The sequence below is a fragment of the Ischnura elegans genome, chromosome 1, assembly GCF_921293095.1.
Source record: "Ischnura elegans chromosome 1, ioIscEleg1.1, whole genome shotgun sequence".
Taxonomy (NCBI): Eukaryota; Metazoa; Arthropoda; class Insecta; order Odonata; family Coenagrionidae; genus Ischnura; species Ischnura elegans.
This window is the reverse complement of record NC_060246.1, coordinates 44,138,226-44,164,504: the sequence shown is the minus strand read 5'-3', so window position 1 is coordinate 44,164,504 and position 26,279 is coordinate 44,138,226. Positions and strand designations below refer to the sequence as shown.

General features: G+C 43.0%; 1 protein-coding gene across 1 annotated transcript in view; it reads left to right on the top strand.

Moving 5' to 3' along the window:
• The window catches only part of LOC124165099 (homeobox protein caupolican-like), a 211,862-nt gene extending 188,091 nt beyond the window's left edge, over window positions 1-23,771 (top strand). Inside the window, exons 7-9 of the mRNA XM_046542745.1 lie at window positions 5,209-6,448; window positions 9,218-9,322; window positions 20,692-23,771. Of these exons, the coding sequence (XP_046398701.1) occupies window positions 5,209-6,448; window positions 9,218-9,254 (1,277 nt within the window). The 3' untranslated portion in view covers window positions 9,255-9,322; window positions 20,692-23,771. The remainder of the gene's footprint in view (window positions 1-5,208; window positions 6,449-9,217; window positions 9,323-20,691) is intronic.
• Window positions 23,772-26,279: the final 2,508 nt, after the last annotated feature.

Genomic DNA, 26,279 nt, shown 5'->3' with positions numbered 1-26,279 from the left:
TGGCTGTCATGGAATGTAGAGCAGTCGGACGCTGTCACAGATGCTTTCCAATTAAGTGTGTATGCCCTAAGTGTTGAATTAGGTCTCCCGCCGTTTACTTGCTATCTTAACATTGCTTTTTGTGTACGTACGCGAGTTTCCTTCTCTTTGATGTGTCCATCCCCTCCTCCTCCCGTGGAGAAAGAGATACCGGGGCGGCCCGCTAGTTTAATCAGAGTGTGTTAATGAAATTTTGTGCCGAGAAAACACTGGCGGGAGACAACTTGTCCCGAGCATTTTGCGGGGAGCAGTGTGCTCGTGTTTTTTTGCGAGACGAGAGGCGGTGGGGCAAAGCGCATGCGCAGGACAGGAGCAGCAGAGCTTAAAAATTTAATTTTGCAATTAAAAAATAATCTTTCGGCGGTGAATGATGTCAACAACGTATCCGTCCTCTAGAATCTTTCATGAGTAATCAATTTTACTCCATACAAAGAACGAAAAGGAAATTGGGTTCAATAATTTTAATTTGAATTATTTGGTCTCCTAGCAGAATATTTATCGTGTTTTGTAGTATCTGAAGTCAATTTGTGTACCAAAATTGAACACAAACACCTTACTCTTAATACTGACGTAAATTATATTGTACTAATTTAGTGGAACATTTCACATTTTCTATCGCCTCGCATTTTTTAGTAATGAGCATTCAAAAGATAGTATGAATATTAAATAAGGGAGGTAACTAAATTTATATTTTTCATATGTTTAAATAAGAGCCCTATTGGAGTCTAAGAGGCTTTTATCATCCATTTCCTTCTCTCTAGCTAAATAAATGTCCATGTGACGTGGTGATTAAATTGGCGTATATTCGTGTTGAGGAGCTATTAACCCTTAGACTAGCTTACTTAAGCATTAACATCCTCTTGTTTTCTGACCTGAAGATCGTGGAGGACAGATACCATCCTATACGATGTAATGTTATACTAGGAGTCGGAATATCGTTAGGGTTGTCGGAGTCGTGTCCCCTAACGTCCCTATCAGAAGCCGGGCAGCTATCTACCATCGATCGCTATTAACCCTTCATCTCCTTAATTAGTTTTACTATAAATTATGCTCCCAAAATTGAAACAGACACTGATCTCACTCCCAGTAGTACCCGCCACGTCTCTCGAAAGCGCTTAACTCATTTCCCAGTCTCAATAAAAAAGCGATACTCGATGGTTATCTTAGTTTCATTTTATGTGGGCATAAAAAGGCGAGGATTCCCATTGACTATTCGGCAGGGTTAACTCGACGAGAGGGGGCAAGGCGGCCGCCGCACCATATTTCATTAGACACCATTTACGAAAGCATTAATCTTCACACGAGGGGTAGAATTTCTTCGTGATGATATTTGCGGAGGGGGAGAGGGGATAAAGAGGCCTCAGGGGGAGAGAGAGGGACGTAATACTTTGGGAGGGTTCCCGAAAGGTTGATGAACGGGGATGGAATAGAGATAGGAGACCCTTCGCACCCCGTCCAAAGTGACGTTTTGGACGTCTAGGGGTGAGAAAGAGAAGAATATATTCCTCCGGGAATAGGGTAAGGGAGGGCGAATGAATGAGACTGCTTCACGGCCCTGCTTCGATGTGTTCCCTCGGAATATCTCCATCAACAAAAACAGCCAGTAAGTCACGCCAATGATGTTTCGAATCCACCAATCGAAGGATGGGTGGAATTACCAACTTACAGAATAGCAGTTACACTAGCAAAATGCAGTTACGCTAGATGTACAGAATATACTGTATGGCATAACCCGTGCACTTGAATGCAGAAGGTTTGAGGCTCCACTAAGTCTTCATTGCTCCTAACGTAACACAAGACATTCTCTCACTCTAACAGTAAAGGAGGACAACACTACTAGATAGGGAAACGAAACATGTATAAAAGTCATCGATGCGGTTTGCTAGCAAACGAATTCAGGGATAAAAGAGAAACAATATGCACGCTGTAAAAAAAAATCCGCTACTTCAGAAGTCGCTGCATCTCACATTTCATCTTATGCTATGGGGTATATCATTCACTCCTCCTTTTTATAACGTAAAAGCTAAAGGCGATTTCACGTAAGCTAGATGTATTTTTTTAACTACATACATACACTGATATTGTAAAAACCACTCCTTTATTAAAACTGGTTAGCTGACAATGCACGTAGCAAAGATTGCATTTTCTCTCAACCTGTTACAAGACCATTCTCAATAGTAGGTACAATGTAGAAATAAGCGAGTTCTCTTACATGATCTTCCTGACAGGACAGCTGTATCCCATACTTGGATATTCTGGAGGAAGATTTCTCGGGTTTCCATCCGGGTCCATGGGTTTTTCTGCACCGACGTTTCGAAGGCTAAGTCTGCCATCGCCTTCAAAACGTCGGTGCAGAAAAACCCTTGGACCCGGCTGGAAACCCGAGAACTCTTCCTCAAGTCTATTCGCCGGGAAAACCTTAGATCCTTCATTTGAATATTCTGGTTTGCAAATGATTCACTTAATTTAACGCCTTTGCTTGTAATTGAACAAGGGGTATATGCTTACCCATCAGAATGAAGAGATCGTTCTCTCATGAGAGGTTTGCGTGTTTTGAAAAGACAAACAAGCGTATGTTTTACCAATAGTCTAAAAGAGTTAGGCTCCCTCGGACTTAAGTGTCCACTGTTTAGGTGTGTATATTTTTCTCGGAGACGTAATTGGGTTTTCTCCCCCGACGCTATGAAGGATACGAAACGGGATAAATACGGGATGGGCAGTTGGAAGCGAGAATAGAGGAAAAGGATTGGAAGAAGATGTGTTGGTGATGTGGGAAGGGTTTTGGGGGCAAGGGGTGGAAATTGGATTGGCTCCCCAAGGGAGCAAAAGGACACCCTCTCTCCTTAAGCTTCCCTCCCATGCCTCTGGACTAACGAGCCTAATCCCATGCCCATCCACGCACCCCCAAATGCGCCCCCTCCCCCCCCGCTTTCTCATCTCTCTTCCCTTGGCCAGCCTCTCTCGAACCCTTCTTATCGCCTTCTCCCCCTCCCAGGGTCCTCATTACCCACTCCGCACCCCACCCCTCTCCCCTTAAAGCCCTCATCAGAAGTCTCTCTCTCTCTCTCAGCTACCCTCTGAAGTGAAGTGCTATACCAACTATCCCTCCCGTCTCCCCTGGGTATAAAAACACATCTCGCCAACTCCTCCCGATATCTCTATCCCACTCTTTCCCTCCCTTTCCGTTCTTGACCAGTATTTCCATGAAGACACTCTTAACTTCAATTATGATCCTCGAGTATTACTCGTCCCTTTCACCGCTCAAATAATATTACTTATCAAGAGGGGTTTCTTTTGCGCGTTGTGAATTCAATTAGTTCCGTACTGGAGAAATGGAATCGTTTTGAATATGATATAGGCAGCGCACCCTACTCAAGCTAACATTTACTTTATAGATATGGAATAGAAAAATATAAACTCTGCTAAAAGGTGAGGATTGAAAGGTAATTCATGTGAAATGAAAGCTCTTTATAATTTAATCAGATAATAACGAAGATATTTAATTACAATTTGTAGGTATGTGGGTACAAACATTAAAAAATCGAGAGTCGTCTTCGATTTAAGAATTGAGTTTTATATAATGTTAAAAATTGAAAACCTGTGAAGATTAGGAAATGATGCTTTAGGCAGTTATGTGTTAAAATAGACAAATTTATGAATGATATTAATGTATAAATAGCAATCCACCTATGCAAACTGTTTTATAAGTGGTTATAGTTGGATATATCTCTTATATACCTATTAAAATATAGGGTTATCTATTAAGAACATGATGGCGTCCACTCAAAAATAGACATTTTATCGAACTGTTAATACTGCCGCTGTAATTTTAAGGGAAGTGTTCATATTATTTTATCATCACCTTATTTAGCTCAAAGCCGATTCAGAGCGGAAAAAAATTCATTATAAGGGAGCTATCGCTATCAGAATAAAAATTGGAAGTAAATTATGGGCAGCTGTTAGGGTGCCAGCACTCTTTCCTTCCTGACGCCGATGTTGACGTATCGCACGAAATAGATCTATACAGTCCGGCATTAACGCACCGTTAATTATTGGATATCGGTTTGAATATCAAAATCCGATTAATTTCGTATTTTGGGGAAAATGAAAACGTTATCTGAAAAAAATCATTAACAGCCTAGCATGAGAATTCGTATAGGTGTTTCTTGGAAGGTGTTGTGGGCGTTTCAGTAATCATGACGGATGGATATTTTAAAGGATATTTTCCTGCCATTTCCAGTTGGTTTTCACAGCTGAGGGTGATAAAATCCATGAGTTTGAAGGAAAGCTTAAAAATAAAAATGCTATCACAGTCACGAAAATTACGGCTGGAATATAATGAATACCATGGACAAATATCTGATTTCTGTTTTATGAAGTGAGATAATAGGAGGATTTTGTATCACGCCATTTGGAGAATGGATCGATATTTATATCCTAAGTGAAAAAACGATCGAGGTATTTTAGAAGCCTAATTCTGAGGTAGAAAAGAGTGTAGGGTAGCCCGACGAATAGCATGAATTATAAGGGTAGTTGAATTATCATCGATGTGAGTTTATTGACGATTTTTTAAATATGCAACTAATTATCATCAAATAAATAAACAACCTCATTCACTCATGAGATACTTGATGCATTTATATCAATCAATTCCTAATTGCTGCTGGTTGGTTTATCATGCTAAGGGAGAGGATAACGGAGAATAAGGTAAGGAGTTGTAATTGACCGCAAAAAACATTTAAAATATGATTTGTGATGCACGTATAGTGAATCGAATTATTTGTATTTTTCGCCCCGTGAATTATTTCTTGAAAATTTCGAATTTATCTTGAAAGTTATGCAAAAACTGGCCCTTGCTAATAATTTAAAGCATATTACGTTCAAGTATTTCGTTATCACTTAGTAAAAAATTGAATCAAAGTTCTTGAAAACAATTTAGTATTAATTTGTCACAGAGAAATATTGATTGAAGTTTTTTCTACTGGTTGATTAGAATATTTCCCATTAAAAATGGGAAATCGTTAATGGGAAATTATGAGAGAAAAGCATAATTTTCATCTCGTGGTTGGTTCGAAAATTTTCATTTAAAATCTCAGAGTAGAAATAGTTAGTCGTGCCATTGCGGCATCGAATTCACTTCGCGGTGTCTCTCTTCGGGGTTTTCAACAGCCTCTATGCTTCATGTTAAAGACGAGAAAGACGAGGATGAAGAGGAGGAAGAGGAGGATGACGAGCGGAAGGTCGTGGACCATCACCATCCCTTCCTGCACCACCACCACCCGCACCACCAGCACCTTCTCGGCGGCGCGGGCCTGCACCACAACGGCCTCACCAAGGAGGACAAGCTGTCGGCGCTGGGCATGGGCAACGGGGGCACAACGGACTGCGGAGTGCCCATCCCGGCCACCAAGCCCAAGATCTGGTCCCTGGCGGACACGGCGGCCTGCAAGACGCCCCCTCCACTCCCGCCACCCCCACCGCCCCCGCCACCACCCCCACCTCCTCCCCCGCCCCACGCGGCCGCCATGTCCAACCCCTGGCTGCACCACACCTCACACCATCACCATCACCACTCGCACCACCCACACCCTCACACCCACCCCGGAGGGCACCACGGTCACCCGGGCGCCATCAACTCCTTCGCCCTGCCCACCGCCATGAGCCCATCCGCGTCAGCCGCGTCGCCGTACTCCCGGTACGGAGGCTTCCTCTCCTCCTCCGGGCCCTACGGAGGCGGCGGAGGCGGTGGCGGCGGAGGCGGAGGTAACGTGATGGGAGGCGGGAACGGGGGCGGCATGATGCACCACGGAGGCATGGGCGGCGGCGGAGGTTCGTGCGGTAGCGGCTCCTCGGCCGTCGCGGTCGGAGCCTCCGGCTTCCCCGAGGTGCAGACGGACACCCCTCCGCAGACCCCGCCCAACATGAAGCTCCCCAGCGTGGCGGGCAACTTGCTGGGTGCCGGGGGCGCGGCGTCCTGCTTCAACGGCTCCGGGAACGGCGCTGGCGTCGCGGTGCTCAACGGTGGGGGCGTCGGCATGATGCACGGAGGCGGTGGGGGCGGGAGTGGAGGGTATGGGGGCCCCTCTGTGGGACAGGGGGCCTCTTCTGGACTCGGTGGAGTGTCTGGGGGCAGCGGTGGAGGCGGCGGAGGTGGGAACGGTAACGGAGGCGTGTTCTTGTCCGGCTTCCCGGGGGGGCGAATGCAGTCCCCTCAGAAGGACCGGTCGCCAGTGAAGGACATGAGTGCGACGACGGGGTACCACCAGCAGATGGACCACCAAGGGAACCACCTGCACCAAAGTCACCACGGGGGCGGGATGATGGCGGGGGGCGGCGCGGGTGGAGAGGGAGGCTCGGGGGGCGGACAGGGCACGGCGGAGGGGACGGCGTTCAAACCTTTCTACAAGAGGTGAGTGCCGCAGCCATTGTATGTGTATGTGTGTGTGATAATGTCTATTTCATATATGTTCTTTTCGCCTAAAAGTACTCTGTCCTATGCATTTTGTTGTACACGCCTACCTAGTATCTAGTAAGCTAAAATGTAATTCGATGTATGAGTACGAAGTCGCATTAAATTCTTTGTTTTCGTAAAACTCATTCTCGCTTCATTTATCCCATAACCAGTGGCGTAATTGGGCCTCAGAAGGGGTCTTAAGGCTGAATTTCAACTTGACGTGTTACGTGCACTCAATATTTGCAAATTATAGCATTTAAATTGGACCCGTAAAAGGAAAAAGTGAATTCTGTCATCAAAATTCATGCTACATTCGTTGAGTTATTTGCATTTTCGACTATTGGAAATGAAATGTAAAAGTAATTATGTACATCCGTGTATTCGATATCAATGATTTTAAATGCATTAGACTGTAATCGCAAGTAATGACACTTCGCGAAATTCTTTTAATGATTACAAAAACATGAGATATTAAAATTTGAGGCCCAGAAAGCATGAGATTTTCTAGACATTGTCCCGTCCTCCATACCTAGTTACGCCACTTCCTGTCGTGTCTCATTGAATAATTGATGAATTCTGTTTGGGATATCTTGCACACCTTGCACAAATCAGACGCTTTGATCGGCCAGTAGGCCATCGTAATCAAACGTCCGTACTGTGCTTAGCTAAGGTTTTAATCCCGAACAAACTTCAACAAGCTTCTGCGTTTTTCGAAAAAATCAGAGATTTCTGCGTATGGGAAAATGAAGTTTAAATTATAATTAAGGACAACAGTCCTGGATTTAATTCAAATAAGGTCTTTAAGAATTAATGCGATCGCGTCTCATTATCTGGTAGAGCGAAAACCTGTGCAATCTTGCATGTTTGCAGAAATGGAATACGTAGTAGTTTGAAGTGCATGAATCATGGTCGTAATGTAAAGGATTATTTGGTAGAGCTTCCTTTATAAAAAGACATCTTATTGTTAGTGATATATTTGATTCCGAGTCTGCTGGACAATCCTTGAGTTATGTAACCTTCCGTCACCCCTGACGAGTACTATTTTTTATCCTCGCAACTCCAATATGCATGCTATTTTAGCTAGTAATTTAATTGTAGGGTACCTATTTAGAATATAATATCTACACTAATTCCACTACTAAAATAACAAACAAGTTTGTGGAGTGTAGCTCCGAATGAATTTTTCTCTCATTCGAAATACACTAGGCGGACAACGCCTTATGAATTAACATACATGCATGAAGCAGCTACCTTATTGGGATTTTCGGATAAATTCAAAATAATCGCTTATTGCAATTAATATTTTTCGCTAGACATTAAACATCTACACAGTTACGTCAAAGGTCGTATGAGTAGATATTTACAGTTAAAATAATTAATATTCTTCAATTTAAGTAGTAGGCAACTGGAGAAAAATGTCCCGTTAAATCTGTTGGCATACTGCGTATTTCTGAGGAATATATGTGTCATGTTTAGGTAGGCGCTGTTGAAATCCAGGTTGAAATTCTCGTTTCATTTCATCGCAGTCATCATTGGAGTGTTGAACTCTTGAAAGTAATCATTTACCCTTACTTTATAAGTTCTTCTGGTGGTTATTTGCGCTTTTCCTGGAACATCAAGGAATATTTGCATTGCGGATTCACCCCAAAGGTGCTACGATCAGCGACTTTAGTTGCAAATCTTCGATAAATATCGCTTTTCGGTGTCTCCAATAGCATTCTCAAAAATAAATATGTCGAAAACGATAGTTCAATTTCCCCAGTATACCTCCAGGAGAGCTGTACGTTTCCGCATGCTATAAAGACTATTTTAGCTCTGGATAGAATTACCTTCGTTTATAGATTTTGATGAGCTATCAAAAAAACTATGTCCGAGGTGTCAAAGAGAAGAGCCACGAAGACAGGACGCAACGGAAGATCTGCGGGAAACCCTTTGGGCAGATTGGCACTTATTTATAACGCTCGTTTTACACAAAAAGGGGAGAAAGGACGAATAAACCTATGCACGGCAATCCGCGGAATAACTTAAAGCGGCCGTATATCCGCCCGAGGCTTATAACTTTCGGGAGTTGCTGGCGGAGTCGTGAGGCGGAACGACGCCGTAACACGGGCGAATTCCCTCCGCTGTAAACGCCGTGTCCTAAACACGGAGAGTATACGAGTTGTTTGGGCGGAGTTGTCACCTTCCTCGTAACATCGACCCACCGTGTTTTCAGCCTCGACACATTTAGCGCGTTCGTTGACAACGCCGCCACTTCCCTTGCAAGGAACACATCATCATATACGAGCATAGAAGAAGGAGCGATGTATGGACGGACGAAGGGAGGGTACATACCTACGTGTTCAAAGCAAAGACTGAGGGAGTGTAAACCTCGTATGATCTTGCCCTCTTCAGACGAAGGCGCATTTTATCGGCTGTAAATGAAAAAAAAATAAAAAAAAGTAACTTACCTTTGCGGAAATTCTTCCCAGGGACTAGAGATTCAGGTTTTCAGTTAAAAACGGAGAATACACCCAACGTGGAATTTGGAAACCTGTGGAGAGAGGAAAGAGATATTGTACACACTTACACAGGAATATGCGCAATTACTACAGATAAGACATTCTAAAACCACACAAATTGTTTTGAGAGAAAAATTCATTACTTTAACTACCCGCACTGTGACGGTATATGTATTACTAATTGCAATGTTTTTATCTTGTCTTCTTATGTTCGTCGGAGCAGTCCACAGTCTCTGGGAGGCTTCGTCTCTCCGGTGTAATGTTGACCGACAGGGGAGGTGGTTGGCGCCCTGACTTGTGAACTCGAAAACACCTCGACCTCGCAGTGGTAAGTTTGATTGTATTCACTCCCACTTCATAAGGTTTAATTCTATGTCATTGCATATTATAAAAATAGAGACTTCCTACGAGTAAAATTACCGTAATTGTTGGCTGTGTTGGGAAAATAAACTTTTTTGTCTCAACGACTCATGAGAGGGATTACGTTCTGTTGACAAGATGCCGGTATTTAAAAATTTCTCTCCTTAGCCGGAAGTACGATGGCTCTAAGCATTTCATTTTCATGTTAACTAAAATTTAAAACTCAAACAAAATGACCAAGATCCTCAAAAACAGATGAATCTCTTTTTATTCTAATTATTCATTATTTCATGAAGCATGCATCCCATAATAATTAAACACATATTTAAAACACTTCAAACTAGGAGGGAATGATTTTTATAACGCCAAGTGCATAATGGAATTGTTTGAAATAACAAACAGTTTTCGGTCACCACTCCATAATATATGATTATTTCAAAATAATTATATCCATAGCCAAATGGATCTCACGGATTACCCATTGCGAAGTGAAAAACGAAAAGGAAAAACGGGGTGACTATCTTTAGTGAAATTAAATTATTTGGTAGAACAGGAGTGAGTTTAACTGAATGATTTATCTGAAGTTGGCCCATAAAGTGTAAAAAGAAGTTGTGGCTTGGAAATTGGGAACCAATTAAAGTTTCTTATGAAAAAAGTGTGGAGAGAAGGGCTGATGTCAAATAATCTGAAGAGGATTGTCCCCTTCTTGAAGTAATTGACAAGATCGTCTTGGAAGCCTTACTGCTAAAAAAAAATGCACCTACCCCAATAGTTTTGATCATTTTGACAGATCACTCGGCGATATGACTATCATAATTCCTCAAGCATCAGTGTTGGGAGGTTAAATTTATGCATTGCTAATTTTCCATGCAATTAAAAATATATTTTCGCATTTTTTGAACAAAGGGGAATGAATAATGGGGAAAACAATTTAAATGATGAAGATTTTTCTGAGCATGGAATTACTAAGTTATTTTGAGAGAAAATTAAAAAAATGTTACAGTTACTAGCATACAATTCGTTTTTACAAGCTACACATTTTCCCTTCTTTAAAAAGATGCGTCCATTTAAACTTAAAATCGTAAAAATGAGAACGGAATTTTTTTCCAGGAAAGAAAACCTCGTTTTTGACCCAAAGTTTGAATTAAGTATAATGAATGCTGTGTACACTCGATGCCTAATTATGAATGCATTACTTTTGTTAGATGGCAGTATACAATTTCCGACACTTTGAATAAGCCGCCGGCAAGAGTGCAGTACGTAAACGGAACGAATTGACGCCATGACCTGGCACAACGAGCATTCCAAGTTTGAGAATGTACATTAGTGGCTTCGTGCCCGCATTTCCCTGGAACGGGTGAAACTAATTAACTCATGAGGCTTCATTGGGTGCGTTCTCAATACAAAACACATGTGTCTTCCGTTGTTCGACGAGGGTTGGAACCCACAACGCAACACGGCGATCTGTTATCTTCCGCCCGCCACCATTTTCTACCGCCCACCGAATGAAAAAAATGAAGGCCCTCGCGTCGCCTTCTCACGCTCTAGCACCAAGCTTTGAAAATATAATCATCTCACCTTCTTTTCCCCTCTTACCCTGCTACACCCTTGTCCCACTACACTAGCCTGGATAAGGTCTACATCTCTCCCTTCCCTCCTCCCTCACTCTTCGCTATCTCTCCTGCCTTGGCAAGGACCTTTTTCCCCCTCGCTTGTCGATTACCCAATTTCCAAACCACACCCTTCGCCGCTCATTGTTTTATATGTCTCCTCCGCCGCACTCGCCCCACCTCCCTTGCTCCACACCCATCCGAGATGGGCCATCTCCCTTCTTTTCCTATCACTCCCCACCACATCTCGCTCGGGACGGAGTTGCAGATATAAAGAGTTGAATGGCGTCCTCGCACTCATCCCCTCTCGGTTGGGTCTGTCCAAACTGATTTACGCTGGTAGTACTGGTCACACGCCTTTCATCGAGCCTTGACACGCCATCATCTCCTGCCATCGCTCCGCAGCAAGAGAACGCCGATTGCGGCAAGAAGAAAGCGCTATTCCCATACTGCCATCGGCAGTAGGTCCTTAAAAGGACCATTTTTGAAGACGTCAAAAATTTTCCACATTCTACGCCAAAACCTTCCAGACACCAAGGGAAGTCGAGCGCCCTCACGGACGCAGGCCTCCGAGGCCATTAAGAGGACCTTTTTCAACAAACAAGAAGAAAACGCCATTCCCTAGTCGCAAAGAGGGCGCCCGAGGGGCTGCGGTTGGCTGCGTCTGTACCTACCATCAGGCGTAGTCACTGCGGTTCTCACCTTCGGGTGGCGCCATACTTTACAAGCGACATTTCCCTTGGTCTTCTCGGCCGTTAGTACCCGGGCTTCTGGGCCGTTAGCATCGCCCATAGCACCCCCGGAGAAAGCGGCCGGGTCCACTTCTTAGGGACCCCAAACTGCCCTCCCTGCCCTCCACCACTTGAAATTGGCCGCCATGGACTCCATGGCGGCCTCTGCCGCCAACGATGGAAATGAAGAATCCGTCAGCAGAGAAGATGAAGACATGACGTATACTGATGAAGAGGTTGACTACTTATTCTCAGAAGCAGCGCAAAAGCCTCATACGAACCAACTAGAAAACGGAAAAAGCCGCCAATCAAGCCCTACTCCACAAACCTCAACTAACATTTCACCTCCCGCACCACCATCTTCAGCCACTTCTGCACCACATAGAAAGCTTATAACCATAACAGTTCCTGAAAAACTTACCCACGATCCCCGTTTTCGCAATTTTCTCAACCTACCTGCAGAGGCAATGCCTGAATTTACCTCAGATCCTGAACGGCCCCCTTTAGGGCCTTTTACAACTCCGTCTAAGCGTAGGCGGGTTAGAAACACGCCTTCGCCACCGTCTCCGGCTCCCATTTTGCTACAGAACCAGTTCGCACCTCTGTCAGCAGACGATACTGCAGCCCCTGCAAAAGAATCAACGCCACCCGCGCAACCAAGACTTCAGAAAACAATCCCACAAAAGAAATCATCAGTCCCGCCCATCTTTTTGAAGGAACCCACGGGCTGGTCCGACAAATACCGAGCCATTAAAGCCGCCTGCGCATACCCACCAGTGTGCCACTCCACCGGCTCCTCGGTAAAGATACAAACATCTTCATCAACGGACTTCCGCGCTCTCGTGCGCCTTTTTACTGAAAAACAATGGGCGTATTTTACCTACCAACTACCGGAAGACAAAAAAACATTCCTGGTCATTCGCGGACTCCGCATAGACACGCAAATCAGCGAAATCAAAGATTCCCTATCAGAAAGGAACATCCAAGTTCAGGAAATCCGCCAGCTAAAAACCACCCGGCCCACTCAAAAACAACAGAAAGAACTGGAAGCCACTCCAACCGACGATCCTGCTTACCGACAGCAACAATACCCACCACGGAACCTTCCGCTGTTTCAGATTAAACTAATCCACCCAAACGACGTAGAACGCATAAAAAACGTCTCTTATCTCTGTGGCCTTTCGGTAACTATAGAAGATTACAAATCATCACCAGGACCGCCCCAGTGCAAGAAATGCCAGCGAATTGGGCACACAGCTAATTCCTGCGGCCTTCAAACTAGATGCGTACGCTGTGGCGGCCCACATTCCCACAGAGAATGTACAGTCGCAAAACCGGAACCGGCTAAATGTGCCAACTGCGGAGGGGAGCATCCTGCAAATTACCGGCAATGTCCAGCGTACAAGTCGTATGCCGAAAGACTGCAATCAGCCAAAAAGCAATCCTCTACCCCAGAAACGCCTGACGTCAACTCCACAACAACCTTCCCTTCTCTTCCGTCACCTGCTCCTGCTCCCATTCAGCCACAACCACAACCCCCTGCTCCACCACAACCGACCTCTCAACCTTCTCTTCAAGAAACAATTGCCTCCTTCTTCACTCCTTCTATCAAATCGAAACTGTTCTCCTGGCTAACTAACCTTGTCAAAAAATTAATAACTCCATCGGAAAAATCCAAGACAGACATACTACTCGAAGAAATCATCCAGGCAGCGCTGTTATTCATCAATGATGGATAAACGCAAGGCCATTCAACTAAGAGCACTGCAATGGAATATGAATGGAATTGGATCAAAAACAGAGGAACTTATGAACATTCTACATGAACATGTAATTGATATTGCAATCATCCAAGAAACATGGCTAAATAACAAGAAAAGAATCTACACCCCCGGGTATCACCAACTTCGTCGCGACCGCGAAGAAAAACAAGGCGGTGGCGTATTAATTTTAATCAAAACCTGCCTTATCTTCAGCCAAATTCCATTCCCAGAATTGGAATCCTTGGAAGCAGTCGGCGTAACCGTCGGAACCAACATTGGTAGCATAAACTTTTGGAGCTTCTACTATCCCCCCAAAAAGATCAATATGAATGACCTCAAATTTATAACAGAAACATTAACAGGAAGAACCTTCGCCGGTGGCGACTTAAACGCGAAGCATACCAGCTGGGGAGCTTCAACCACCAACGCCGCTGGTAGAAAAATTCATTTCATTGCCGAAGAAAGAAATGCCAAAGTTCTCACCCCATCTACCTTCACCCACTATTCCGTCCATGGCACCGCTGACATCCTCGACCTAGCCCTCACAACCAACCTCCCTGCAATAGAAAACCCCATCACTCTGGACTCATCTGCCTCCGATCACCTTCCACTCCTCTACTGTATAAACTGCTCCGCATCCGCCCGTATTCCAATCCCGAGAACTGGCATCAACCTTAATAAATTCAACCGTCTGGTTGCTGATAATATCTACAAGCTCGAAAAACTTCCGCTCTCCACCCGCACTGATGCCGACGCCTGCGTTGAACAGCTCACGGCAACAATCCGCGACTGCGCCGACGCTTCCAAATTTTCCATCCCAGAAGACAAAAATCCGGATGCTCTTCCACTAGAAATCCTCCAAGCCATTAAAAACAGAAACAAAGCCAGGAAACTGTGGCAAGCAATCAGAACAAAGGAAAACCACGACCACTTCAAGATACAGCGAAACAAAGTCAATCGCCTCCTGAAAAACCACCGCCAAAACCGTTGGGATAAAAAAGTCGCCTCCCTTTCCACGGAGGACAACTCAATCTGGAAGATGGCCAGAGCCTTAAAAAACCCCCTCAACCAGACTCCACCTCTTAAATCCGGAGACACAACTGCCTCAACCGACTACGAAAAAGCAAATCTCTTCTCGGACATGCTCGAGGCGCGATTCACAAACACCCTAGAATCCGAGCTTGAAGAAGAAGCAGAAGCACATTGGATGAGCCTAAGCTACTGTCCAAACGACCAGCCAGCTCTCACCTGCGACCACGAGATCATCGAAGTAGTCAAAGGACTCAAAAGGAAATCTGCGCCTGGCCCTGATGCTATATCGAATAAGCTACTAAAAAACCTTCCAGCCTCTGCCTTTTCCTTTCTTGCCACATTCTACAACTTCCTTTTTCACATCTCCTATTTCCCAACAGCATGGAAGCGCGCTAAAGTTATCATGCTGCCCAAACCTCAAAAACCTGCAACGAATCCTTCCTCCTACAGACCTATTTCTCTCCTCTGCACTCTTTCCAAACTGTTTGAAACTCTAATCCACAACCGCCTCAAACACCACCTATCCCTAGAACATAGCATCAGGCCAGAGCAAACAGGCTTCCAACCAAAAACATCCACAACACACCAGATCCTGCGACTAACTGAGAAAATTGCAAATGGTTTCAACGCCCGACTCATCACTCAGGCAGTCTTTCTTGATCTAGAAGCTGCGTTCGACCGGGTTTGGACCTTGGGCCTCATCTTAAAAATCTCATCCTTCCCCATCCCAATGTACCTGCAAAAAATAATCAAATCCTTCACCACAGACAGAACCTTCTACGTTAAATTCAATACAGCCTCTTCTATTACCCTTCCTATTACCTCCGGCGTCCCGCAAGGCGCCATCCTATCCCCCACCCTATTCAACATGTATGTAAATGACCTTCCCTTAATTCCCGGCAACGAGGCTTTTCTTTACGCAGACGACACCACCTTCATAGCTCAAGGTTCAAACCCGAGAACAACATCTGACTTGCTTCAAAGACAAATAGACGAATACGAAGACTGGGCAGACTCGTGGAAGCTGACGGCTAATCCTACCAAATGTATTCACATGACCTTTAGCAGGCGCCCAAAAGCGGGCACTGGAAATCCCATATATTACGGGACCAAAGAAATCAGACGGCAAGAAACATCTAAATTCCTAGGTGTAACCCTCGACAGAAAGCTGATCTGGAACCACCACATCAACAACACCATCGGAAAAACCAAAGCCGCTGCAGCAGCGCTTGGGCCACTGCTCCAGAAAAGGTCGAAATTATCGCTAAAAACTAAATGCCTTCTGTACAAAACCATGCTAAAACCACTCCTATCTTATGCTTCCCCAGTCTGGCTAATGGCTTCAAAAACCCACCTATCAAGACTACAAAAAACAGAAAATGTACTACTACGGAAGATCGTGGGTGCCCCATGGTACATACGAAACAAAGATCTGAGGAAAGACCTCAAAATAACTCCGCTATTAACTGAATTGAAAGCAAACCTTCCCATATTCAAAAGGTCTCTCATACGCACAGGAAACGAAAAAATAATTGATCTCTGGGAATATACCCCAGATCTTCACTTTAGACATCGCACGCCTCTCTTTGCCCTAATCCCTGACCACATCCCCTCCCCATGAACAAAAATAAGTAGAAACACTGAAATATCAATGAAAATATAAACAGTAGACGTGAACCCTGAAGAAACCCACTGGAGACAGCCAAAAGGCTGGGGCTAGTGACTCATAAATAAACAGAAATTCCGGCGAGGCGAGGCGAGGCACTCATCCCCTCCCGGCCGTAGCTAACGACCTTTGCCGGGGAAACAATGATAATACGACCCGATGGTCCCGGAGCCAAATTAGACTCCGCTATCTCCGACGAAGGTCCGTTTAGGTACTCCTTTTTTCCCCGAAGGGTCTTTTTGAGAGGTGGGTGGGTCGTCGCGCCTCGTGGCGACAAATAAGCGTTGGGGGAAAAGGGTAGAGAGTGGTTGGCTGGTGCTTGCAACGGTTGGAATAGTGCGCCGTGAGGATTTTTAAACTGGGGGGGGTGCTGTTTTTGCAAATCGATGTGGTAATTTGTCCCTTCTTTTGTCCCAGCTCGAAGGTTTGTCCCCACAAGTCTTTCTTTTTCCTTGAGTCCCTCTTGGAATTTCCTAAGTCAACTCATTCATCTGCACAGGCATGTTGAGATACCTTGGGCCCTAGTGAGACAAAACAGAATACGGTACCTATTATACAGTGTTTTCCGCGCGTGAGTCTGCACTTTCGCCGAGGAATTTCACCAAGTGGTAACAGGTTTAACAGAGGTAAAGAATTCTTTCCAAAAGAAGTACGGAGGATACTATAAAGAATATTTGTGAATATGATTATAAATTTTTGCCACACACTCCCGTTTTCTCAGTTAAGTCGTCATAGATTAATTATTCATATGACACGAAGAAGTGGCAGCGGCGAGTTTTCATATTATTTAATTTGGAAAATCGTACATTACCATGTATTGAGAGCGTAATAAAATGATAAAAATTGAGCGCTTTCGGCATTAAAATCACATTCCGACAAAGTATGGAATATTTTATAACCATTTTACGTGGACAGGTACTATACAGTTTCATTAGCTGGCTCTGATTTGTTTGAGAATTAAAATTAATGGATCTCAGAGCTTATGATAAGCAAATAACAAAGTTAGCTACATGATCGCACTGCCTTTGGCAAAGAGAAAACTCAGATGCAATTGGAGTGCTTGACAAATTTTGGTCGTTAACAATTGAAGTTCTGACATTAGGGCATCTATCACTCACGATGAGGATCATTCATCAGGCATAAAAATTCCACGCTCCTCCGTGTGGACCAGAAAAAGAGAAAGCACGACAATTGGATTAGACGAGGCGGGATGAAGCGAAAGCATGCGCCCAGCCAGGACACATATGTATGTATAATCTGAATAAGGAGCACCCGATAAGTTTTAACTTGGCGCGCACGTTTTTAATATGCTCGAATGAGGGCAGGTCTGGGCGTTGTCTCCATCCTTCGCACCAGAGCGCGTGTCTACGGACTGGGAGAGACGCGTTCGAGAGGGATTCGAAGGCTTCGAGAGGGTGGGGAGGACAGTGTTTTGTTTTTGAAGGCGACTCACGGCGCCATCTGACCGTAATATCGTCTCCCACTCTCTCCCTCTCTCTGCCGCTCGCACAACATTCAACGACAGCAGCGCCCCCCCCTCCACACTCCCCGCCCCCCTGGCGCCTGACCCTCCCCTCCCCGTCCACCCCTTTTGCCCAACAGCAACCCTTTCCACCGTGGTTCTCTCTCGCGGAGGACCTCTCCCGGCGCGCTGACGTTGACAAATGACTGGAGATTTCAATCGCTGCATGAGCGAGTAACTTGCTCCTCTGGAGAACGGAAGGTTTTCCTTCTCGGAGGGAGGAGGAGGGTTCCAAGAGGAGAGAGAGAGAGAGGTGGGAGGTGGCGAAGATGCGGCAGAGGTCGCTGGAGGAGCGGACAGGCACCTCTCGGGACAGTGGACGGAGGGACATAGGCGAACCCTATCATAGGTGGAGCATTTTTTTGCCTCACTAGCAGTCAGCATTCCTTAATTATCAAAAAGCTACCTATTGAATTAAGTCTTTTGGAAACTGACGAGTGGTTGGGTTCAGAAAATTTTGGTTGAATAAAATTACATTCGATACAACTTCGATACGATAGCTGCACTTAAAAAAATAATATTGAAATAAATTCGATGGTGGGTAGCGTAACATGGTGGAACTCCTTCATGAAATTCATTAAAATACTTTGCAATTGCCTATTGCAATCATTTAAAGGACTCCCCGAGATTCTAGGCTGTCCTCAATTATAATTCTATTTTCAATTATTTAGTAAAAAAGAGGAATAGGAAAAAATATGGGTTTTGAAAAAATATCATTCCGTATTAGCTACTTCTTTCATAATTCTATTTTTCCTCAAAATAGTTGTGCAACCTGCATTCTGAGCCGTTAGTGTGAACTTTTTAAAATTTTTATCATTGAAATATAAATGGACTGCAAAAGTGATGCGATTGAATTTTAGTTAAGACTTCTCGCTACAGGCCAGCCAATCCCTATTCGCTCTAAATATACCTACTTCTCTTGCTGCGTCGTGTGAGCGAAGGAGATTTATTCGGTGCAGGAAAGGCAGCATGGGAGACGCGAGGAGAGAGGAGGTCGCTCGGGAATGTGCGGCTGGAGAGTCGTCGCCCTCGTGAACATTTTGCATGCCGATTATACCGACCCCCGGACGGGAGATAAGTCTGAGATCGAAATAATATATTTGAAGCGGAGATTATGATATTCCAATTGGTGCTGGAAGTGATTGAAGGTGGGTCGTGCGGGGAGTGAGTAAGGAGGAGGCCTCGCAGAGGAGGTATGCGTGGCAGGGAAGGCGGCCGGGAGACAAAGGGAAGGAGACGGAGAACGGGGCAGAGATCAATTTTGTCCCTGACAATCCCCAAGGAGCAAAGAGGGACGTGGAGGAATTCGGAGGGATGCTGAGGAGGGGATCGGACGGTCAGGGGGACAGCGCGAGAGAAATAGGGAACGCATATGGCGGGCAGGCAGAGCGACAGGATTTATGAAGCACAGATATGGATTCTGAGTATTCCACACGCGAAGTATTTCGGTATGCGCCGAATATGACATGTGAAAAAAAGACTGGAAATGATTTGTGGGAATGAGAGTTGGAGTTTATTGATAAAAGGTACTACCATAGGTTCGCTTTGAGTGGGAAACGTTTATTATATCCTTTGGCCTTTGAGCCCACTGCCTAGCACACTTGCTCGTAGTGACTCGAAGAGAATCAAGCAAATTAAGGTGCTGTTATTCAGGCGAGATTTAGGGAATAGATGTCTGTTCTTTTGCATAGAGGTTGACCATCTCAGAGTTGAAAAAGCACCCTTGAATAAAACTTATGATGATGCATGCCTGACTAAATATGATACGACGAAATTTCAATAAAAATTTATGAGCTGTGCTAGGACGAGCAATTTAACGGAAGTTGCTCAGTGCTAAAGGCTCACCTTTGAAAGATTTCACTCATGAAATTCTCAATCGTACACGCTGATACACTATTTTTGTTAGCATCATTTCTTAACACAATACACGTAATGGAAATATTGACAGGTTTTCGCCAGCTCTAGTAACGCAATAAAGTCTAATTAAGTCTCACAAGAAGTACCTATTATTTTGATACATTGCAATGACATTCAAATAAGTTATTCAACTAGTTTATCTATCTCTTCCGTTATCATCACTATCATTCTTTTCTATGACAGTATTTTCTGTCACCAGGAAGATCGTCCATTTCGAAAATCCAGAAGGTAACTAAGTCAATATGACATTTCTTGCCAGTACGATGATTCGAAAAATAAATTGAATTGAAGCCTTCTTTCTAAGAAACGTGATATCGTGATTTTTCATAAAAGATAATGATTTACCGCAGCCAGTGCGAAATGCAATTTTGCATAAGAAAACTGCATTGATTAATCGTTTAGTAAAGAAACACTAACTAGAATATGGAGTTTTTTGTCGCTTAATTCTATGGCTGAAAAAATGACCGTAACTCTCCAATATTAGCACGCAAAACAGCTGTAGGGAATTGTTATTTATTGGGTTTCGTGGAGGGAGATAAACGCTGGGCGATTGCCAGCTGCCTTTAAATATACGAGTGTAAGATTATATTTATTCGCAATTTCTTCAATAGCGTGCACGCTCAGAGCTGTAATCGAGGGGAATTGTTTTATCGTATTAATAAAGTAGCTACGGCCAGAGTGATCGATATCTTAACGACCACCGTTGTCTTGAAACCGTGAAGTTAAAATGTTTCTGTCAAGGAGAAAAAAATCATCGAATTTTATTGACCCATTTTTAAATCGAGTTCCTTTATTACTTTTTACACCTATTGTAAAATTATAGAGCTCTCTCGTTAAGGGAGCGTGACGCACAAGTTGATTTGATACCAAATCCAATTATGCACTGAGGTATTGACGTCTAATTTTTACGTGACGACGAGCGGGCCATTTTTCCTCACGCTCTCGTCATAAATTCATTGGGGTTCGTACAGCTCGGGACTCAATCGCCCTCCAATAATGTCAAAACGCTCCCCATTTAAAGCACCAAACAATTTTTTTCACGCCACCTTACTCCGATTCGCCCCTTTATCACAGTCTCCTTTTGCATAATTCGCAGGAGCAGCCGGCGAGGAGATGGATTGGGAGCGGACGGGACCGGACAAAGGGCTTCGTTGGAGGCAAGCCGCGCAATCAAAACCAATCTTTTCTCCCACGCCTGGAAACAACTGCCGATCACTCAGCGGGCGCCTCACCGGACAGCTCCTCCTCCCGCTCTCCCCAGTGGATCCCAGATGCGGCGGCAGAGTCTGGCCGGTGGAAGCTGGTGAGGCGGTGGAAGGCCGACGCTGAGGAGGAGGGCGGACGGAGTGCAAGGAGGATGCTCGGAGGACCGACCCCGCTGGGTTGTGTCACCCGGGCAACACCGCCGCCTCTACCCGCGAAGAGAGGGCGCCCACCGTCCCCGGTCGCCATTCCTCCCGATCGTGACAGGGATTTCGAGGAGGATGTTCGGAGAGGAGTGGGAGAGGGGAGATTGTTCTCCGTTGACTTGGCCGGCACGACGTCGCATCGAACCGGACCGACTGCTCACAATCGAATGGAAGAGGTGGAGGAGGAGGGATAGGAATGAGGAAGGGGGAAAATGTGGGGTGGAAGTCGCAGTCGTTGGAAGGGAAAGAGAAAAACGGCCTCATCAACGGACGGCGGTTTGACCCCTCCGCCTCTCGCGGGTGGTCTGCCATCGGTGGTGCTTTGCAGCGGCGAGGAGGTGCCCGTGGATGGCGAGTCCCGGCGGGTGGTCTTCATTGCTCATATTGCCTCTCTTCCACTCTGGGCGCCTCTCATTTCGCTCCCCAGAGGCAACCGCGGGCGCGGGTCGGGCGACGGCCGCTCTTCCCCGTGGTCACCCCCGGCCCTCCGCATCTCACGCACCGTCCCTCCCTATTAAGTTCCCTCCCGGTCATCTTCCTCGTACGAGCAAGGATGAAAAACCCTGCAGGTCCCCTTCGCCTCCTATTAGTGGGAGATCACGAGTTATCCAACCGCTTCGAACTCATTTTGTGGAAAGAGACACACATCTCGGCGGGAAAAATGCACGAATATTTCATTCGCACTTTTTTTCCTGTCATTTTCTCGTCAAATGCGCTGTCAAGGTGAAAAATATTGAGAGAAAATGTTTTTTTTTCCCCTACGAGCGAACAATCCAAAACTATGTGGTTGTGTGAAAATTCGAGGACTTGAAAAAAAATGTTATTCATATATGCATAAAATTATCTTATATATCTCTCTCTGCAATGCAAGTAGCTTTTTTTGTAAATAGGTACCATATGAAGTGAATCAGGTTTTCTTTTCCCTCCGGAGCTCCGGAATGTCCCGCTGAAGTTAAGCTCTGCTATTTCTTTGCTGAACAGCGGGATACATGCAGCGAAGCTCTTTTTTTTCACCTGCCACTTCAAATCATGAAAGCACAAGGTGATGCGGGAAACAGAAGTGCTCTGAGCTGGCTTTTGGATGTCTCTGAAGAAAGCTTGTAATATTTTTAAGACAGAAATTTCGTGGGGCGACAAAGACATGCGGACCCATTATTGAACGTGACGCATTACTGCATACGTAATGCTGTAAATATAAGACCAATAGTGAGGGCATTATTCTCCGAGTGGAATCTCAAGTGACTTGAGAGATGCGTTCGAAACGCCTCCATTGGTGGCTTTCGGGCGTTGTGTGAGAGAAGTGTACTGTAGATATAAAAGCATGAAGTATGGACAGTGGTTGAACTCGCATGGCATTGTATTTCGTGCTTGATGCGGTGAAAAACTTCGGGGCAAGTGCAACAAATAATTAAAGTATACATAAATGAATATATATGAATAAAGAATATAAATAATGCAATTGCAGTTATTTGTCCAATCACACTGATTGGGCTGAAAAAATCTCTTGTAAATATTAGAGAAAATGATGTAAAAATACGTTCTTGTCCTTCCTTCAGTGGACTGTGAAACTTATCACCACACTCCAACGAGGTGATTGAACATCTTGGTATGAATTAAAAAGCCACACATTATACATAAATATTAGTAAAAAATATCACCATTCCTTTTAGATGTACGGAGACGATGAAACCATAAGACTGCTCAGCTTGACCTGAAAATATATCTATATATTAAATAAAAAACTAATGAAGACCGTTGAAAGCGTTTCACACAGGTTCAACGTTACAAAAATATGGTAAAATTGAAGAAAATAGTATTTATCAAAGAGAAAAATGTCATATATATAAATGTGTGAATATGCGAATATGAAGCTCGCGAATGGAATACTTGCTTGAGAAAGCATTGCTTCTCATGCAAAATGATTGCCAAATGATTGGCTTTTGTTTTTCAGTAAAGATGGTAGTGGTACTTGTTCACTATTACCTTTTTCTGTGATTGCCTCTGAATAGATTTGTTATCTGTTGACTGGGTTGTGTAGAATAAATGAAATTTATAACCTTCCTCCCACATCTCTAACTAGGGCGTGTTCCCACGCCATTGTAACAGGAAATGTTTCTGCACACGATCGTGGCGTGGCGGTGCCCGAGACATCTTCTGGAAATTTTTTAATGTCTCCACAATCACAAAATGACGGAGTGATTTGAGTGGATTCTAATCCAAATAAAATATCAAACGAGAACCAGAAAAACAAGTCATTACAAATTATCATTTACTTAACAATTCAACGTAATTTCCAAGCCTGATGAATAAAATTATTCCTTATTTATCAACAAAAGTTTTCATTAGAAATTTTAAAGAATACCAATTATGAAAGGCATAAATTGTGGCATAAAATATACATTGATATAAAACATATGCTTAGTCTTGGAGATACGTATTTCCTGTTACCTTGGCGTTTAAATGTGAACTATTGCCACGAGGGAATTCACAGCTACTTTTATATATTGCTCCATCAAAATCATTACTATTATCATTGAATATTATTATGTTGTTGTGTAAAATCTTTTCCCGTCTCGGTATATATAAATACGCATGAACTAACAGACATAGACAAATGTTGTTTAATATTTTATTCTTCTCCATTTTTGTAACGATAATCTTTACGTGTAAATTTCATTTGTAAATAGCTCTATATATGTGTGAATAGGAATATTGTCTGATTGATTAATATTAATTAAACCGGAGTCTATAGACGTGTGTTTCTATATTTGTGTTATTTATTTCTTGCAACCCATTCCTTATGATAATTTTGAGGGTTGAATTTTACTTTGAATTTAGCCAATTCACCGAGCGAAAAATATTGAAGGCCATTAAATAAAAAATCCAACTATTTATTTCAAATATATAATATATATATATTTATCATTATGGAGAGTGGTAGTTCATGTAACTTAAAACGTATGTGAGTTGGAGATTACTACCTGAATGTAGAGAAAATGATGTTTCCTCACACGTGGCATTCTTTGGGATTAATAAGGAATATTTTTATACGTTCAGCACACTCATTAGTTGGGCAGGCAGCAAAAAAGGTGAATATTGGCATACTTAGTTGTTTTTCCAATTTCTCAGCAAGACAATTACAGTAAAACAAGGGTGCATGAGTTCTTTGAACGAATATAGGTAATCCATCGTGGTGCCTAAAACACATGTATACAATGCTTTAGTTTTTGAGTAGATCTGTGCATGTGAGGTAATATGACTTGTAAGTATAAGCTCAGATACTAGAGTTACATAATAATTTCAAATTTTGTAAGTACCAGCAGAGTAGATACTATTTAAGCTCTTACATTACTTCGTTTCGTTTACGATATTTTCCACCAGTCAAACTTTTATGGCATTAAGCGTAGGAAAAAAATTAGTTCTGATACAATATTGCAGTGCTTTTTATCTCAACTGTAATGTTCTGTGTGTCTTTCAGTCTATATGGCTTCATATTTTATCACGTTCAAGTTGGAAGTCGAATATGCAAATTGAACTCAAATAAGATACAGCACTCATAGCAACCAGAGATGAAATTAAATTCATGAACTAAGGAACTCATTACTATCCCATTTTAACTTTTACTAAGCACATTATATGTGGAATATTTAGTAGAATTTCGAAATGAAACCAAAATTTATGGAGTAGTTGTATGTCCATAAACTTATGTTTCCCCAGGCGTACTAAATGCCATTAAAGGTTAGATTGAGCGGATAACTTCGTAATCTCGTGGTTGTATCAAAGAACTTGGTAGAATATTCAATTTTGTTACCCCTCTCTTACCGTGTGTCGTCAAGATGTCATCACGTACGCGATAAATAGCCTTTCTGGCATATATATCACAAAATAACTATGGAAAAATCGATTTTCAGAACGAATAGCTGACTGATTTATGAGATTTGCATGGCCGAAGCACAATATTTTTTATCCACTATGATTATTTCCAACCAAAATTAGAATGGCATGATTTCTTGTAGTTTGGCTCTGTAGTTTTCGGGAATTTATGTCACAGCAACCCGAACAATTTCTTGGACATGGGCCGAGCTATTGAGAATGAAAGTTAATATAAAACTTTTCCAAAAACCTTTCGCCATGTTGTTGATAGCGTAATATACCACGATTCAAGAAAAGTATAGAGGCATTATGCAAGTAGTACAAAATACAAGATAAGAACATGATCTCAGATTCTAACTATAATATGTATGTCATAAATAAAGAGGAGCATATCAGTGTAAGAAAGGTACAGTTAAGGTATGGAACTGTGTGCAAGCGATATTAAAAAAAAATTCATAATATCATACGTATGAGATGGATAGACTCCGATGAAACTGTTGATACCAAATCCATACCTTAAAGACTGCAATCAATGAAATATCTACTTTAAAATCACCTGAAAAGTATTAAATGGCAGTCGCAATTTATTGCCTATTTCTATGATAAATATGCATCAATAGATAAAAACACCAAACTTTCAACAATAGGGTTAATATGTTAAGAGTTTTTGGCCTTACCTAAAACGACAAAATAAAGTTGAATAAAATGTAAATGACATAAAATGATGATGATTTAAATTTTAGCGGCATATGCCAACACATGGCCTGAGCATGCCTGATAAACATTGGAATTGTAATGAAAAAGGTAAGAAAAAGAAGTTAAAGGCTGAAGTTATGTTGCAAGGATCGGCACGAATGAAAAAATGCTTGCAAATGATTCAGTTCTCAAAATCAATCCAAAAGGTAAAAGAACTCTAATAGGATTAAAAAAAATGCAAATATACTAATGCTGATAAGCTCTTCTCTGGGTTCCCACCGGGTAAATTTATCAATATTAGCCAGCGTTTAAAACCCCGACTCGGCTAACATGGATAAATTAACCCGGTGGGAACCCCGAGAAGAATTTACCCACATTATTCGCCGGAAAAGCATCAAATCATATTTCATGTACTCATGTTGGTCTAAAATTCGAAATGAATTTGCACTAAAAACTATTATCCCTTTTTAATTTTTATTATTGTTATTATTATGTTTTTTTAATTTAACCTATCTATTTTTATCGTACTCTATCATTAACATTTATGTCCATTAACAAAAGGGAATATTTCAATTTAATACCCAAATTTATTCTGATAACAAAAGTATTAAAAAACGTCAAAAAATGAAAGATTAAGTATTGGAACTTGATCATTTTTATTGCGGGCATTCCCGTGTAGACCGATTATTTAGCTGTAATTTTATTG